Source organism: Electrophorus electricus, chromosome 26 (assembly GCF_041902795.1).
Source record: "Electrophorus electricus isolate QZ-2024a chromosome 26, ASM4190279v1, whole genome shotgun sequence".
In the NCBI taxonomy this organism is placed as follows: Eukaryota; Metazoa; Chordata; class Actinopteri; order Gymnotiformes; family Gymnotidae; genus Electrophorus; species Electrophorus electricus.
Genome location: NC_137522.1, coordinates 9,596,572 through 9,614,616, shown reverse-complemented (window position 1 = coordinate 9,614,616; position 18,045 = coordinate 9,596,572). Strand labels below are relative to the sequence as shown.

The window sequence follows — 18,045 nt, the reverse complement described above, 5'->3', positions numbered from 1 at the left end:
GCTGTCTGTTTTGTTTAACCAATAAAGATGTAAAAAGCAACGACTGATCCCAGATCACGGATCCTCTCGATACAAGTTTGGTGTTCTGTGCGGTCTTAAATATACGCTGTTGTTCTGAAGAGGCAGAATGCTCTTTGAAATGAGTGAACGTCTGTCTAGCATTGCTTTACTGGGGCGCTCGTGGCCTAAGAACAGGGCTCAGTGCCACAGACCATCCCCTCACCATCCGAGAAAAGAATTAGACCTGACACACAACTAGAGACATCCTACCATAATGTTTATCTATAGAGAAGAATAATTGAGATCATCTGGTTTCCAGACCTGGGCTGCCTTCCCCCTTCATCACACACACACACACACACACACACAAAGCACAAAAACCCACTCGCGCTTTCTCCTCCAGCCCTCGAGAGCTTGTTAAAAGTGACCTCCCGCTCAGCTAATGGCAGGCCTCCAGTCTCTGATGTTCGCTGGCGTGCCCCTGAGCTGCGGCGGCTCCAGATGGAACCATTGTCGGATCCGAGAGGCGGGCCGGGCTGGGGTGCCATGCCGGCGCGTTCTTCCTCGGCGGGCCCCCTCCGACCCGACAAGCGTGGTGCACAGATGAAGATCTCCCGTGAAGGAGCGCGCACAATAGCCTCCCCAGCCTGGCTTTCCTTTCAGCGCAGGGCAGAGACTGTTGAGGGAGGGAGGGTGCCGTATGAGGTAAGTGTCTAATGCCTCTCTGAAACCCCACACGCACACCCCCACCTCTTTGCCAGTCTGGTGGGAGTTGGAGAACACATGTAATGTTTCCCTGTGTCCCTGTTCTTTGTTCCCGTATGTTTTCATGACCAACATGTTCCAAATGACATTAGTAATAGCAGCCAGTGTGGCGATACAGGCTATGCAGTGTTATCATACTGCTGGTGTTACACTGAAATTGGACTACTGAAGGTACTTTGTGAATACGTGAACATGCAATAATCAATTTGACAACGTTCCTTACATCTAAGTGTCTTTGTATTATATTAATCTCCTTATTATTTTTTAGCTTTAATAACCAGAGAATGAGAGAGATAGAGAGAGAGAGAGAGAGAGAGAGAGAAAGAGAGAGAGAGAGGGAGAATGCATAAGTATTCCATATTAAATGTCATATCTGTCAACTACCCACAATTCCAAAATGTCAACCTGTCGTTGCATATAAAGACGACTATTTAACACCTCTTCTCAGAGAACGTCTTCAGCTTTTCTGTTGTATGTGCTGGTGGACGTTACCAGCCACCTGTTAGGTAGAACTGCACACAGCACGAAAGACGGCAACGGTGTTTTATACTACGTCCATGCAGGCTGTTGTACAGCAGAGCGAAGATTGTCTCAGAGGTTAACATTTATTTTCCACATTTTGCCACAAAAGTCAAATCATCAAATAGCTAAAGATCCATATATCTACTATTATTTTTTCGACTACATTTTCCATGTGGCTAAAGCGTGACATGCCTGAATCTATTTGGACGAATTGAACATTGCTGCGGTGGTATTCTGCCAAAGGTATTGGAGAGAACGAGACTGGATCAGGAACCGATCAAAGAACGGCTCGGCCTCGACTCCAGTTGGTCTCATTTTCAGTGTTCCTGCAGCTCCCTCTAGCGGTCAGATATTATCTTACACCCTAAATGAGAAGAACGTCTCTTAACAGTTTATCCAGATCTCCGTATTACGTTCGTAGTAGTGTACACATGCGGGTTGAGCATGAAGAGTCGTTAAAGAATAAATAACTTTAACCATGCCCACTTTAATCACCAGGTGTAATATGAGCTTCTGCGAAATCTAAATGATGCTTTTGTCCGGATAGGAACAAAGCAGCAACATTAAAAGCAGGATGGCAAGGTATTTCACTCACACACACACAGTTACAATGCAACACTGGAATGGTATTAGAATATAAATAAGGCTATATAATAAATTCTTATGGAGTGGCTATATGTAGTGGCTCTTTTTTTAATGTACCTTAGACGTCTAGTGTTATTTAACAGCTACAAGAAATGGACATTAAACCACAGAATTAATTTGAGTAGACGTTTGTGCATATGCTGTATTTCACACAAACATTCTTTATCTATTTCAAGGTAATGCCTTCCGTACAGATAATGCCTTCCGTACCACTTCCGACCTACTGAGTTATACTCGTACTCCTAGATTTGTGTGTCTCTCCTTGTCTGTTAGGTCCGTTAGGTAGTTCATATTAAATATAGTGAGCTCACTGGAAGCAAACCCGTATGTTTCGGTTCTCGCCGAGCAGCTTCGCCTAAATGAAAACACTTAGAGGCTGATGGAAGTTCAGCAACTGCTGGTCAACACGTAAATCCACTGCCGCACATACCCAGCAGTCGAGAGCGCCCCGGTCCCGACCCCTTCTGTCTGCTCCGTCCTGAAGCATCCGATGAGTCCGACGAACATGTCAGAACTTGCCCAGCGAAGGCAGCCTCCCGGCCTTGACCAGCACCACGGACAGGAGGTCCGGGTGGGTAAAGGCGGGAACGGAGGCGTCCTCCGTTTGTCGGCAGGGGTCAGCCGGGATGCACGCTCCGCCCTTCATCGAATTGAACCTGTTCGCCCCGCCCCCCGTCCCCACGATGCTGGAGTTTTCGGCGGTGGGGAAGGCGGTCTCCGGGAGGGGCGGAGCCCCGTGCCGTCCGCCGCCGCCGTCCGCCGCCGCCCGGCAGCAGCAGCAGCACAGCAGCCGCATGAAGGCGGCGCGCATCTCGCGGCTGGTCAGCGTGTAGATGAGCGGGTTGAGGGCGGAGTTGAGCACGGCCAGGGCGATGAACCAGTCCACCCGGTAGAGCACGGAGCAGCGCTCGGCCTCGCAGCCCACGTCCAGCAGCAAGAGCAGGAAGAGGGGCGCCCAGCACACCACGAACACCCCCAGCACGATGACGACGGTGCGCAACAGGGCCAGCGAGCGCTCGGACGGCCGCGAGCTCACGCGCCGCCCGCTCGACTTCACCAGCCTGTAGATGCGCACGTACAGCACCACGACGGCCGCCAGCAGCGCGCTGAACACGCTCACGCAGAACGCCACGTAGCTCTTGGCGTAGAGCGGCAGCACGGTGGAGCACTCCGGCAGCCGCTCCAGGCAGTTCCAGCCCAAGCTGGGCAGTGCGCCGATCAGGAGCGAAATGGCCCAGCAGGCGGCCAGCAGCGCCAGCAGGCGCCCGCGGCCCCCCGCCTCGCACGGGCGCACGCGGGCCATGGTGGCGTGGCGCTCCACGCCCACCGCCAGCAGGCCGAACGTGGACGCGCTCAGGGCCACGAACACGCTTCCCTCGCGCGCCAACCACTGCGCCGGGGTCAGGTAGTACGTGCGGTTGCCCGACGTGAAGATGTTGACGGCGTAGGCCGCGCCCGCCAGCAGGTCGGACAGCGCCAGGTTGCCGATGAGAAGGTACATGCGGCCGTGCAGGCGCTTGTTCCAACGCAGCGCCAGCAGCACCGTCGCGTTCTCCAGCACGATCAGCACGCACACGACAAGCAGCATGGCCGTCTTGCACACGTCGCTGCTCCTCGGTCGAGCCCACTTTCCCGAGTGGTTGTAGTGGGTCACGATTATCCGGTTCATCCCCGGTTCCAGGTCCATTCTACCGGCGATTCCCGTTTCAAACAGCAGAGGACGTCTGTGTGTGGATAACGTTATTCCAGCGAGATGCCTCAGACATAATTGTGGTGGGGATCTGTTGGCCATAACATAAATACGCAAAACATAGCATAGATCAGTAGGTTTCGTTGTTATGCGTTAGTTACAAACTAATAGATTCATAGTCTTAAATAAATTCTATCATTCAAAAAGACAAATTCAGTAATAGCTAATTTCTTCAAACAGTAGTTTGCATTTAAATTAGCCAAGCTTTTGGACAGCATCATAGAGAACACCTTCATATTTACACCGGGTTGAGCACCGGGTTGGCAGACGCTTTTATCCATAGCTACTTACTACTTTCGATCATGTTATAGAAGTAGGCGAGTAGAGTGTTGGGAGTCTTGTACAGTGACTTATTGGAAAAGCAAACAGCTCTTGCCCAGACATGGACTGAACCCCGAATCCCACAGGAGATGCGGCGAATTAATTTTTAAAAACCCGTTACGTAAAGCACGATTTTGTGAAGAGGAGTAAGTTTGCTACGATCACGAATTGCAAGCAGCAGATAACATTTCGCTAAAGCTGTTCTTAGACTTAATGAGACTACACCGCAGACGTTCCAAATCCTGAAATTCAGTCATGTACATATATTGGACTACACGAAAGAACACTAAACTACATTTGCATAACATTTGTAAAGCAGAATGTAACTTTAAACTCTGTCACTTTAAACTCTACATGCCTCTGTTCTGGCGCATTTTGTGTGAGGTAATGCTGTGTGAACTGAGTTAGTGAAAGTCAATGTGGTTTTTTTAAACAAGCAAATGACAGGTTTCTTGACTTACCTGTTAGGTATGCCACCTCGAGCAATGCAGGGAAAACTCCATCTTGGTCTTGTAGTTGCTTGATTGATTCTTAGTGTTTAAAATATTCAAACCAAAAAATATGTCAGTGCTCACTTCAGCAGACTACATCACTAATCTTCGCCGTCTGCTCCAAGCCATGTCTTCTAAACATCGATTTTGTCAGTGTTGCGTGTGCAGGATTTTAATGTCACTGCACGAAATAACCTTCGTGTCGTCTTCGTATCGTCCCTCGGTACCTGCGCAGCGAGCTGCCCCGGGCGGAGGCTGGAGTTAAGTGCAGATTATTCAAAAGCCCGCACGTGTCTGGGCAACTGGTGGAGTTTTTGTTTTTAGTTGCACTTCCACCCACGTGCACGCGGAACATTGCGTGCCCCGACGCCTCGCACCGTTTGAAGGGGGGGGGGGGTTTGTTTCTCAATTATATTTTTAACAGGAATTTCATCTATAGGATGTCACGACACTCGTGGAGCATGACTCTCATGCTATTTCGTAACGTTTAATGAATTTTTAGTTGAGGTTTATTGATAGTTTATAAAGGTCCTGTTCTTTATCTGGCCTGTTCGAGTGAGCTGGAACTGCACTTTTTGGACACGCCGAAAGAAAAACACGGCGATGCCTTTAAGCTGAGTTCAAAACAAAAACAAATGATGTCCGTGGGAGAAAAAAAAAAAGATTTCTTTGTTTTTGTATTGCTGGTACCTCACTTTATCTTGGCTTCACAAAACATTTTCCATGATGGCAAGCCAAGACCCTCGACTTACAACACTCTGTTCTTTGATCAACATGACTTATTATGTTTTAATTAAAAATGATGACTTTACGCTGATGTTCCAGTTTGGGAGCCATAGGTCATCTCTCTCCCACAAATGTACTTGTCTAGACTGTATTTGTATACATTTTTGTGTGCACCCACGTATAAACACACACACACACACACACACACACACACACACACACACACACACACACACACACACACACACAGACATATACACGCATCATCATGCAAGAAGAGTTCTTCCTGAGGGCACACCATAATACACACTGACTGCCTAAAACATCCCCCTGCAGTGTTAAAATGAGCTAGGGCTTCACCAGAATGAGAGCAGCACAAATAAACAGCCTCCTTGCACCTTCCGTTCCTTTATTGCTCCGGAGTAATTTCTGTCCTGCCCTTGTCTGCATCTGCGCTCCCATACTTTAGCCAGACCGATCTTTCCCATAGGACCGGGTTCATTCCAGGGATCAGGCCTGGCAAATATGTGCAGACAAAGGAATGCTGGAAAGAAGGGGGTGTGGAGAGGACTGCTATCGTGATCCAGTATTCCTAAGGGCTCAGGTCTCTGCTCCTGCCTCAGCTGCGACTGTTGGGCCATGCCCACTGTGGAAGTTCTCACGCAGGCTAGGCGCCCACCGTGGAAGTTCTCACGCAGGCTAGGCGCCCACTGTGGAAGTTCTCACGTAGGCTAGGCGCGCCCACTGTGGAAGTTCTCAGGCAGGGTAGGTGCCCACTTTGGAAGTTCTCAAGCAGGGGAGGTGCTCACTGTGGAAGTTCTCAGGCAGGGTAGGTGCCCACTGTGGAAGTTCTCAAGCAGGGAGGTGCCCCCTTGGGAAGTTCTATGGCACTCTGGCAGCTGGATGGAGATATGTTATGGCTGTAAAGATTGAGGATTACCGCGCACCCGGTCCCCTCAGTGTGGTTTCAGCTGATGAATGGGTCTAGCTGAGGCTACTGTTTGCTTTGCTAACAATGACTCTGATGTGCTGACAAGACCGAGTCAATAATAACAATACTGACAGAAAACTGGGGCTTTGCCAATTCTTGAATGTTGCCGAGAGGCTGAGGCCTGAACGTGGATCATAATGGCCTGCTTCGGTGAATGCGCCGGACTTAATGACTTACTAGCTAGTTTATGAATTACGGGGTGAGTCAGGGCCCACTAGCACAGAGCTCAGTGGTGAGAAGGCTTCTTTGGAATGTAAAATTTTGTGGGAACCGGAAAGGTATGCGTGCATGCGTGAGTGTGTGTGTGTGTGTTTTCAGAGAAAGAGATGGAGGAATGGTCTCTTGGGCCTTCACCTCTCTGCACCAGGCTCATTTCCCATTTGCCCCCCCCCCCCGCCTCAACCCCACCCCACCCCCCAGCTGGAGTCTCTCCCTCCCCTCTGCGTGCTCCGACACTTACGCCAGAGCGGCACATCCTGTTCACGCTCCCGGTGTGCAGCTCCTCATCCGTTCCCATCAGCAGCTCCTTTTCCATCGTCATGACTTCACCACGGCGACAGACAGAAGCAGGCTCCCTTTGTCTTGCCCGTTATCCTCTACTGTGACCGCCCCTTTGAGTTCAGTAAATTACCAAATCAGCATATTTTCTTCGAGTGACCACTGACCACAACACGTTGGGCAGGTAGTATCTCAGCTGCATTCCTTTCTGACCAGGTATTTTCCAAAAGAGGGTCGTAATTGAAGTTTGCAGGTCTACAGGAGATGATAAGGTATCACTTGAGCGTGCGTTCTTATCTCTCATCTGCTGGTAAGGGGTCCCATCTCCCAGAGCCCAGGAACCGTGTGAGGAACAGCAGACATTTGAGAAATTTGTCATGCCAAATATAGTCAATATGAGCCTCAGCAAAGCAGAAGCCAATCTGTGTCTAAAATGTTCATCTCAATTCCAACTTGTATGCTGTAGTGGGAGAGGTTCTAATTTGTAGAGCTCTGTGAAGTCAGGGAAACACATCAAATATATGTCTGCACTGAGGCACTGAACATATTAAGGGACAGTAGCATGCCCCTGTATGTGTTGGGAAAAAGAGACTATAAAGAATACTAAAGAAACAATAAACAACAGTGCTGTTCTTTACAACAGTAAAGAAACTGCCGACAGCTGTGAACTTTATGAACTTGAAGTTCTCAGAAGTGGTTTGATGTTGGTAGCATTCACCATTGCACTGGTCCTTTGGCTCTGTTTACATGTAATGTCTTCCCGGTTACAGTATGTACTTTTATTTGAACGGCATTTTCCTTAAATCACATTTCTAACACTAAATAAAGTTCTGCCCTTTGCCTTTTAAAATAACTTGGACCTCTTTCATGTAAACAACGAAGCCCTTTGAAACCATTCATTCCAGTCTTAGCATTGGCTGAGGATTCGGAATGCTTTTACAACCCGAATGTATGCGTGCGTGTGTGTGTGTGTGTGTGTGTGTGCTCGTGTGTGTGTGTGTGTGTGTGCTCGTGTGTGTGTGTGTGTGTGTGTGTGTGTGTGTGAGAGAGAGAGAGAGAGAGAGAGAGAGAGAGAGAAAGAAAGACCCTTAATTGCATTAATTGTGGACACTTTGTGATGTGTAGGAGTTGCTTGTGAGTTGTTTAAGCTCATGTCTCACCATACAGCTTTTGGTCAAATAAATTTTGCCTCCACACAAACAGATTTCGGTGCATGAGTGGGTTTGGTGGTGAATATACGTGTGCAAGTGTTTGTGTGTGAATGTCCTCTGTTTCCATCTACCCCTTGTCCGTTTAGCTGTTCTTGCAAGGTTCTGGGTTGGAGACAGACAGACCTTCCCCAGAGCACAGAACCAGAGCCTGAGAAAGCCCTTCCCAAGGTCATCCACTCCTGCACTCTTGGCTTGTCCGTATGCTACGTATCTGCACTTAGCCTCTCTTCTATCAGATGGGAGCCCTTTCGCCTTCAGCGGAGGAGTCTGGCATGGCCTGTCATTTTCTCAGGACCACAGGGGAGGATGGAGCAGGCGCTTGGCTCTTCTGACGATGGGCTCTACAGGGCCACAAGTCCCCATATAAAGCAGACAGACAGATATGTGCAAAGGCAGCACGTGCCCTGTCGACCTGAGCCACTGTTTATCGCTAAAGGGTAAGACTATGGCAGATTTGGGGCCTAGCCAATGCCCCCTCCGGCGCCGTGGCACCGGCCGTCCAACCAAGAGGCTTTCCTTTGTCAGCCATGACATCCCATTCACTGGAGACCAATAAGATACAGAATCGGTGGGTTTCCAAAATGAGGTTATTGCCCCTGTCTTGTCCATCATCTGTAGCTTGCACAGTGTGAGCTCCTAAGCTTCATGCCTGTAACAGAGCTGCCTGAAATGAGACATAATCAAGGCAGCGAAGAAAATGATAGAATTGAACCACTAGAGAGGTAGACAGTGATGTGGGAATGAGAGACATGAAAACTGAGCTGACATGCAATTGGACTGACTAAATGAAAGGATCTGGTTTTTGAGTGGAACGAGGTGCAGTGTAATATTATGTTTTCAAGCCATAATAATCTTATGGGTGAACTTTCCATTATGCCACGGCAGGTCCTCATTGCTTCCTGGAAGAAATGGTGCTTAATTTTCCTAAAATTAATTTTGATAATTGTAGCTCATAGCTTGTGTGGCTTATATACGTAAGTAACTCAACTGGCATCATTACCTAGAATCAAGTACTGATAAGCAGCCATCATCTTACAATCGTTCTTCTTCCAGTCCACCCCAAGAATTCATCCACTTCTTGTGGTCAGTGTGGTACTGTCTGTCCTGCATATTTTCCACTGCTTATAAAACAAAAATGCACCACAAAATTCCATGCTGGACTCTCCTTCATGTGATGGAAATTCCTCCACACGTCTGAAGCTAAACATGTTCGAGCAGTTCCTCTTGGTGAGATGGGTCTTCATGGCCGAACAGATCTTCGTGATCATTGCTCGCTGGGTCCAAACGTTTTTGCCCTGCGTCTTGCAGCCAGATTCAGCCGTTTAAAAGTCGAAGAACGTTCTCACGGAGCTCCACGGGGCATCTGCAGGGCACATTTACCCCTCTCTGCCCCCCACGTCTGTTTATGCTGCCCAGGTCAAGAGCAGCAAAGCCAGCCTTCCTGGTTTAGATCTGAGTTGGCAGGGTCCCTTTATGAAGGAGAGCCTGGTGGTGATCATACTCCAAAGGGTGATTAGAAAGACTCCCTGTCTAATGTGAATGTGTGCGCATGAAGATGGTGGATAGAAATGGGGGGAGAACAGAGAACGGAGCGTGAAAATAAACCCGGGGTGCAGTTGGAAGGTGAGCTAAATGGAGAGACAGAAAGAGAGAGATAGTGATAGAGAGAGCGAGAGAGACAGAGAAAGCGATTCATCACGTTGGGCCAATTTGTTTCTGGCATCATCTCTCACCTCTGAGCACCCCAGTTCCCCTGGAGTCATGAGCACTGAGACCTCTGCACAACTACTCTTGCCGTATTCTTACTCTTGCGAGACCGAGAGCAGATGAGGTTTGCGTGAAGTTCCAGATTACAGTCATGCACTGCTTCTAGAGGAAAGATAAATGTGTGCTGACCACGATTCCAGCTCCTGCATCAAGTTATGTTGCGCATACCCATGTGTAGAATGTCCCCAAATAAGTACAACAGGTTTGTTTTTATATGACAGCTAAACCAGCAGTTTATAACCAAAAAAACTTAAAATGAACATTTTAGTTAGTTTGACTGCCTGAGGATTTATGATTTATGAGTCATATACTTTGCCTTTTTATTAACGTTCTACTTTCTAAACCCTCAGAGAGGTTTAAAAGCTGAGGGGGGGGGGGGGGTATTTTTAGAATACGTAGAACAGCACGCCCAAAACAGTCCACCCTGAAGTATCTCCCGGGAACTAGCTTTATCATGGCTGTGCTGCCTTGGATCAAACCAGGGCCCCCAGAAAGGCTAGTGGGATCTAGCGGTTTCAGTGCTACATCCTCGCCAAAGAATTATTTTCCCTGGACGGGATCCAAGAGATACCGAGGCCTCGTCAGGACTGCGCGCCAGGCTTCCCGCCCCAGAGCTGCTGCCGGTCGGTTAATTCTTCGAGTTTAGTCGAGGTCGGTTTAACCGAACACGTTGCTCTTATGTTTCTTTTGTTTCGAAAATCAGATGCCAGTATATTTGTCATTTTGCTTGCATATATTATTTACTACAGGTTATCAGCACAAGTCAATATTTGTTCTCATGCCTTATGTGTAGTGTTCTCAGATTCTAGTCTTGGAAGCCTGTGTAACTGCATGGTCCAGAATCTCTCCTGCTCCTGCACACATAATCTAACTCATCACACATCACATTTAATTAGCCATGGGCAAGATACATTAGGGCTGTAGCTTTCTGGGATTCAAGTTTTAAGTTTTTTTGAATATTCAATCACTAGGTATTTGAATATTCAATCACATTTCTTATTTCAATAATAAAGAAAATCCGTCCAAGTCCGTAGAGATCTCTGTTGGTTCCATCGGAATGGCGGAAATATTTTATGGGTTTTTTAAAGCGAAACACCCAGCAAAGCAGCAACTGTTCGTTATTTCCTGAACTGTTATTCCTCTCAGTAAAACTCCCACATCTGTGGAAACGACCATTACAAGAATCATAGGAGCTTGCGACAACCTGCCCAGTAATATTGTATGGAAGGAAAACCTGTCCTGATTGGGTGAAAATTCCTCACAAGTGAGGAATTGTGTGGCAGGCCTGTGACTAGTGTGTGTGCGCGTGCATGCACAGGTCCTCCAAGCGTGTGTGAAAGGCCCGTGTGTCTGCACCCGGGTGACTTAATGACATTACTTATTGCCCAAATCACTCTCAACCTGCAGTGTGCATGTGGAAAAATAACACGAGAAAATCTTCAACACAGAATCTCTTGAGTCACCTCATACTGAAGTGGGTGTATCCAGTGACACGTTTATGGTCCTCGAATCCAAAAGACCACATTACTCCTATATATAATTCTATCAACATTGTTTGTTTTCTTCTTGGAAAATTGTAATGGTTTCAGACAACGCTAGATGCAGAGTGCTAACACACGCATCAGCATGGCTCTGGATTTGCCACGTGTGTTGATTCTAATTGGATTTCTTTGGACGTTACGGTCCTTCATACATCACCCACGTGTTGCCTCCCCTCCGCTGACTCCCTGTAGTGGCTTACGTGCCTAATGCCACAAAGAAGACAAGCATCACGACTCTTCTCTGTCCTGGCACACAGGTGCAGGAGTGAACTTCCACTGGCTGTCGGTCCAGCTGACTCACTGGCGGCCTTTGAGACTGAAGTCTCACTTCTCCACTGAGTCACTAAGCACTTAAGCACTTAAGAAAAAACCCATTTACTGACTTTTCCACTCTAGCTTGGGCTTTGGCCTGATAGTATTCTTAAAGCCGGTCTGTCTGTGCTCACCTGAGGACATATGTTGTTACAGACTACAAAGCACTTCTGTAAATCGCTCTGGACAAGGGCATCAGACAAATGCAAATGTGTAAATTTATATACATTCAGATGTGAATACAGGTTACAGGTGATCAGAGTGAGAGGAAAGAACATTCTGGATCACTGTTACGTTTGTATAGGGCCTTTCTCAGACTCAAGGATGCTTCACCAGATATCTGGCTACAGAAGACAGAAAACTCCAAGACATGCATCTATCATTTCTCAAAACTGCCTTAAACGCACACAAGGCTATGTGTGGGCATGTTTGTAAACACAGCAATGGGAGGAAATATTTTTGGTTTTTATTGTAAGATTGAAATGTGACGTCACTGCTATGCATTGTGCTGTCAAACGTCATTCACCATTGGACTCGGTTGGACCAGAATCTTGAACCCTGTCAACCTTAATTAGCCATCAGTGATCTGTTTTTGACCAAATGGCAGGCGATAGCTGGATGTGGGAGCAGTTTTCCTCAGCTTCCTTGAATAAAGTGCCTTTTCCAAAACTATAAGCACAAATCCACACAATACAGTAAAATAACACTATCGGTTTAATTTTATTTTCCGACTATTCAGTTTGTAGGACATGAACCTTAAACTGATGAGTCAAAAACAAAAAAAAAAGGTCTGTGGTAGAAATCATTACCATTGTTATACATGTGCAATAAGAACAGAGGATTGAAACAGTGACCCATTCTCCCTTCTTGGTCCGGACTTCCACAATTGCCTGGTGGCCAGCAGTATTCCGTCCACATCACCTCAGGTTGAAACCTGCCTCGTCAGTGAAGATTTATTTATATATATCAGTTTCAAATATTCCCTACAAAAAATACACTGTAATAATTGCAGCAAAACATTGTAAATATAGTCAGCATATGGCATTTAATAAGGCTGCTCTCCTTAATTTTTTACAGTACAAACTAGGAAAATAGTACTGCATGGTAATATGGTCATTTTTATTCTTACACTGAACTCTACTGAGTATTTCACAGAAGCAATAGATGAGGGTAGATTACAGCACTACAATGGTACGATACTACTGCAGTGGATGTTAGACAACTGTAGCACTTTCCTGTGTACAGTAGGTAAGACTTTCCTGTGGTTTGTGCCTGAATATCTGAATAACTGAAGCTACCTGACGAACCAGCTGAAACTGGACTGAAGTCTGCTTGCACATGGGTGAGAACACACCCCACCAAAGCAATCATCTTTCGTCCAGGTTTTTTCGCCCTCTGGAACTCTCTGTTACAGTAAGCTCTTCCTCTCTCATTCCTTGTCTCATTGTTGAGTCCCGTTGTTCCAAAGCATGCCAGCTCAGAGCAAATCAGCTTCTTGGTGTTCTTACCTGGAGATTACTGTGATAACTCCATTTTAACCATGTTAGGATTGAGTGTTAGTGTTTCCTGAGTGAAAACAGTGTGGAAACTATGCTTTCTAAAAGGATTTGTGTGTGGAGTTTTTCACAGACGGTTCAGCACATCTGCTCTGTCCAAACCCTCAAATTGTGTTTAGAGTTTTGAGAAATGATTATTTATTTTTATAGCTGAGAGAATATGATATATTTGCTTTGTAAAATCAGTTTTAGTGACTAAGTCACTGAGAAAAACTAATGTATATTTATACTCTAAATATTGTTTGTGCCAACACTTATGAATACAGCATTAACTGCAGCATTAACTCAACAGCCTTTACAGAATGTTCACACCTGACCCTCTGTCCTTCTAAAACCAAGTCATTCAAGAAAGGAACCACTGAAAAGGTGGAACACAACTGTACAGCGAACGGCACAAAGCCACTGAATTAACCTCTAAGTGCATAGAACCAACCTAAAAGACCGGTAGCCTAATTACGGCCATCGAGTAGGCGTAACTAATAAACTACAAACACGTCGCGAAGGAAGGTGTCTGTTCAGTTTCTTAACTCTGGCTGAACTGGCTGAACCAGAGTACTGAGGTCAACAGAGCCGAGGCACCTGGCATCATGGGTAGGGATGTACATGCCAGCACTGGTCCGCCCTGGCATTGCTAATCTCGCCACACCCACTACAAGTGATAAAAACTACACTAGAAAAAAATGTGATGACTTAAATATCCCATGTTAAGCATATCAGGCACACGTGAAGCTCAGTGATGACTGTGGTTACGTCTGAGCGTGTGATTGTGTCTGTGGGGGCAGGTGGTGGCTTGGGGAAGCATTTGAAATGATGGAGTACTTAAGTACATCTGACAAAAAGCACAGGACCCCAACCACACGGAGCTGCAGTCATGCTAGTCGATTATGACCAGTTGTGTAATCCCTCAAGGAACAGCCTTTTTCATTTGCACACCTTCCTTTTGAATTTAATCCGTCTATTGTGAGCGCCCGGGCTGCCTGTTGCCTTGGTGAAAGGCCTGCGGTGCCCACGAACAGGAAGTGATTCCCCAGTCGGCCCCGTGCCTGGGGGAAAGAACGAGGCCCTGTTTCCCCATTAATCTCCTCTGGGCCCGAGCTTTCGGTGGGAGCGCACAGCAAGCTATCTGCCCATCAGTGCTGAGCTGCTCAGTGACCCCCATGCTGGTATAAACATCCTGTTTACACTGGAGGGCGAGAGAGACAGGGAGATAGACAGTGGCAGCAGACATACAGGCAGAGACCCAGCAGGGAGATAGCAGGGGCAGAATGAGCAAACTGCTAATGGAAGTAGTTTCTTTACATCTTGATTAAGGTTCAGGGGGCACTTTTCACTCTTGCATGATCAAATAGGGGTTCATTTGTTTGTTTGTTTTTTTGGTTGGTTGCGGGAGCACTGAAATGATGTGAAATGATGGCTAACAAGACTAACATTTAAGTATTGCTCCACAATGAACCACATTCCTTTACCAGGTCATACTGAAAGAATTCCATGCCAAACCTCAGTGCCATCTGACAAACAGGCGCAATTACGTAATGCATGACACACGACGGCTCATTCTGCCATTTTGTGACAGCACTCCTTCCATGATTTATTCACTGTTCGTGATGAAATTCAGGAGAAACTCTTACTCAACAGTTCGTCCCCTGACCCACGGCTGATCTGACCACAGAGCATCTGCCTGATTGAGAGAGTGCGGATTTACAATGGTACTTGTATGCAGCTATGCTCTTATCTGTGTGCTGAAGGCAGACCTTATCAGTGTATGAGACCTGTGTGGAAAAGACAGTAAAAGAAGACGCATACAATGGGGGGGGGGGGGGGGGGGTTTGCACACATTTAGTGGAATTGCGACTCTGGTAGGAGCGCCTGAGCTTGTCTGAGGTAAGTTCACTATTTCCATCCCTGTTGAGAATCGACAGTATTCTGCACACTAAAACCAGTAACTGGTAGTCATTACTTACACATTAGCTTTGAAGTCAGCATGTAAATTGTAACAACGTGTCCAAAAGAAAGAAGAAAAAAAAAGAAATACAGAAATATTAAATAAAAAGAAACAGAACTAGCAATAAATGTACAGGTCGCTGGTGATCCTCCAGTGCAGAGCGGCCCACGTCTGATGGCAGTGCTAGCTCACTGTTCAAGGAACTTGCCAACTAATCATATGGTTGCCAGTTCAAGCCCTGCTTCTACCGTGTTGCCTCTGATGGGTCTATGGGGGAAGACCCTCAAGTGCTTGAATTGTGTTCTGTCTAATTGTAAGTTGCTTTGGATAAAAGTGTGAGTTAAATGCTGGAAATGTCCAGTCCTGCTGCTCTACCACCCTGCAGAGTTTAGGTCCAACCCTATCCTAACACAACTGATCTGGTCGCTCATATCTTCCAGTAGTGTCATAATGTTAGAGCCAGATTATGATGCTAGATTAGGGTTAGACCTCTGCGGGGTGGTAACTCTCTAGGACTTGGTGTTGCTGCAGTGTTTTAATGCAACGCTGCCCTCTTGTGGAAGTCAGTTAACATAGTCAAGCTAAACCTATCCAGTCACAATCGCTGAGCAGTTAAAGGAAAGGAAGTGCGTAAAGAAGAAACAGAAAAGAATGCAAATGGAAAGGAAGCGCGTAAAGAACCAGAGACTTAAAACGGTATAGTCTGGGTTTTCAGAACAGAGCGGTGCATTTTCAGAATAGATACTACTGAATTTTCTTCATTAAATGTTTACTTAAAAAATTAGCCCACAGTAGTATACAACTGGAAAATGGGTTATATTCAAGTTTACTATTTATTGTTATCTTATTATCAATATTATTTTTAGCACAGAGAAAAGAGCAGACATTTACAATACAATATTGAGAAAAAGTCGAAGGTTTTATATATATATACAAATACACTGCAAGGGAGATTCCAGGTGGGTAACTGCAGTGTACTTACATATGCATGTATTCCTACACATGGCAAAGATCCCAGACGGGTCAAAGAGCCAGCTCTCTGACAGCGGGCAGAACATTCGCCATCACGTCACCCTCTCCGTCTGCATCGACCACAGCACAGGACCACGTGTGATGAGACTGGTGACGAGAGACTTGAAGTAACCCTTGAAGCTTGAAACATGTATTCACCTAGCGGCAAATGGCCTTTACTTAAAGATGGAATCATTTACTTAATAGAATATTGACGAAAGCAAACACATCACGAGCGTGCTGTCAAAGGCTGGTCCCGTGATAGCAAAATCTTGCGTCTCTCACACCCACATGCATGAGGCGTACGATTTCTCTTGTTCTTTCCGATAGTGTCAGCCAGCTTCAGATAACTAAGTAGATAGTAGATAACTAAGTATTTGATAGTATTTGATTTTTAACAGGAAAACACACACTACCCTTTAGACTAAGCCCGGTAAGTATGGCTTAATGCACTGACCTGTTTAGATGATGCTTTATATAACATTAACATTTACTTCACAGCAAACGTCTGCTTAATCATAGCTTGGCCTGTTGTCTTTTGCCCTTGGTTTCTGTTTATACACCCACCGTCCAGTTTATATTACTGTTCTGTTGGGGGTCATTCTACTCCTGCCTCTCTCGCCCTTATACATGTCATATATTTGCACTGACATGTTACAAACTGCCGTGAAATCTTCCTTTGCACTATGCAAAGGTGCAATTTGTAGTCAATTTTTCATGTGTGTACTTTTATGTTCAGCGCTGGCTACTACTGCGTTTGAATTTTCCTTCAGGGATCAAGGAAGCTTGTCTATTTATATCGTCCTTAGATGTACACTGCCCCCTGGTGGTCAGGACTGCATGACATATTGCATGTAGACTTCACTAATTACTTCTTGCCTTCTGGCCTATCTCAGTAGTCCAGACATGTCTTACTTCCACCAACATTGTCCCTTCATTAAGCAATCAAATTTTACATGAGTGCAATCAGACACACAAGGCAGTTATATTATTATGTAACTGCCTGAAACTACAAGAAACCTAAACCACAAAGACAGAGACACAATGAGCAGATAATAAGTACAGTGGAGGGACTTGGGATGGAACCATTACTAAAAGCATTAACTTTTCATTTGTAAATACGGCTTGGCTTGTTGAATTAATTACAACTAAACTTTAATGCTGAAGTGATTAATGATATTTAAATCCATAATTATGCTTTTGCAAAGCCTCTGTACATTAAAGGTGTTCTGTGGTATTTTTATGGTATAGTCCCATGAACAAAAATAAAGATAAGCATAACATGTTGAGATACTCTACTTTCCAAATACAACTGTTTATCTCACTGTGAGTCCAAATGGCTGAAGTTTTGACTTCAGTTTAAAAGTCCCAGTTTTGCTCATAAAGTTTATAAGGACAGCATGCACCCAGTCAGGCAGGGTTCTATCCACAACATGCCTGTGAAACAGGACGGCTCAAACCCGCACACACACGGAAGGTGGAGTAGATTGGAAAGTGTGAAAACAGTGCGCAGCTGGACTCCCAGACTGGGCAGAGTCAAGATTTATAGATTTACTTAAAATTCAGTCAGGGTTAGTTTTTAATTGTCAGGGAAAAGCAGAAATCATACAGGTGTAATATTAAGTATAATATTAAAAATATTGTTTTATTACTTTTTTTTAGTTGTCACTTTTAATCTTCTATTGTCTTGATCTTGAAAAGACCTAAAATTATATCTGACTCCTCCTAGCGATGTCATTGACACTATGTTCCCTCTTACAGAGACCATTACATTCACACCACCAACTACCCAATCACATCTTAGCTGCCTTGCGAATGCCATGTCCATCTCAAAGAACTGCAGGAGACTTCCTGAGATTCCATGTGAGGTCATACACTTGCGTTCGGAAAGCCAAAGTTTTTGTCTGTTTATTTATTTTAGGAAAAGGATGGTCTCTGTCCTGAGCCATTTTCAGCATGTGCACAAGCTATTTAAACTTTTGAATCCACAATTTAT

The 18,045-nt window shown here is 45.7% G+C and overlaps 2 protein-coding genes and 1 long non-coding RNA gene across 3 annotated transcripts in view; 1 reads left to right on the top strand and 2 right to left on the bottom strand.

Annotated features, from left to right (window-relative positions):
• The window catches only part of mier2 (mesoderm induction early response 1, family member 2), a 35,078-nt gene continuing 17,033 nt past the window's right edge, over window positions 1-18,045 (top strand). The window contains exon 1 of the mRNA XM_081708419.1: window positions 1-705. The gene's annotated coding sequence lies outside the window, so the exon portion shown is untranslated. The remainder of the gene's footprint in view (window positions 706-18,045) is intronic.
• Window positions 1,755-5,361, bottom strand: s1pr3a (sphingosine-1-phosphate receptor 3a). Its single transcript, XM_035523102.2, has 2 exons — window positions 4,465-5,361; window positions 1,755-3,713 (listed from the first exon to the last, which is right to left on the bottom strand). Exon 2 carries the CDS (start codon window positions 3,617-3,619, stop codon window positions 2,441-2,443), a length of 1,179 nt encoding a protein of 392 aa, XP_035378995.1. The 5' UTR covers window positions 3,620-3,713; window positions 4,465-5,361; the 3' UTR covers window positions 1,755-2,440.
• On the bottom strand, window positions 12,336-17,299 carry LOC145653920 (uncharacterized). The gene is made up of 3 exons (XR_014120175.1): window positions 16,507-17,299; window positions 16,021-16,157; window positions 12,336-12,474 (listed from the first exon to the last, which is right to left on the bottom strand). It is a non-coding gene; the product is annotated as an uncharacterized LOC145653920 (long non-coding RNA).

Coding starts and splice junctions, on each gene's coding strand:
- s1pr3a (XM_035523102.2), bottom strand. CDS start 3,619: ATGGACCTGGAACCGGGGATGAACCGGATAATCGTGACCCACTACAAC.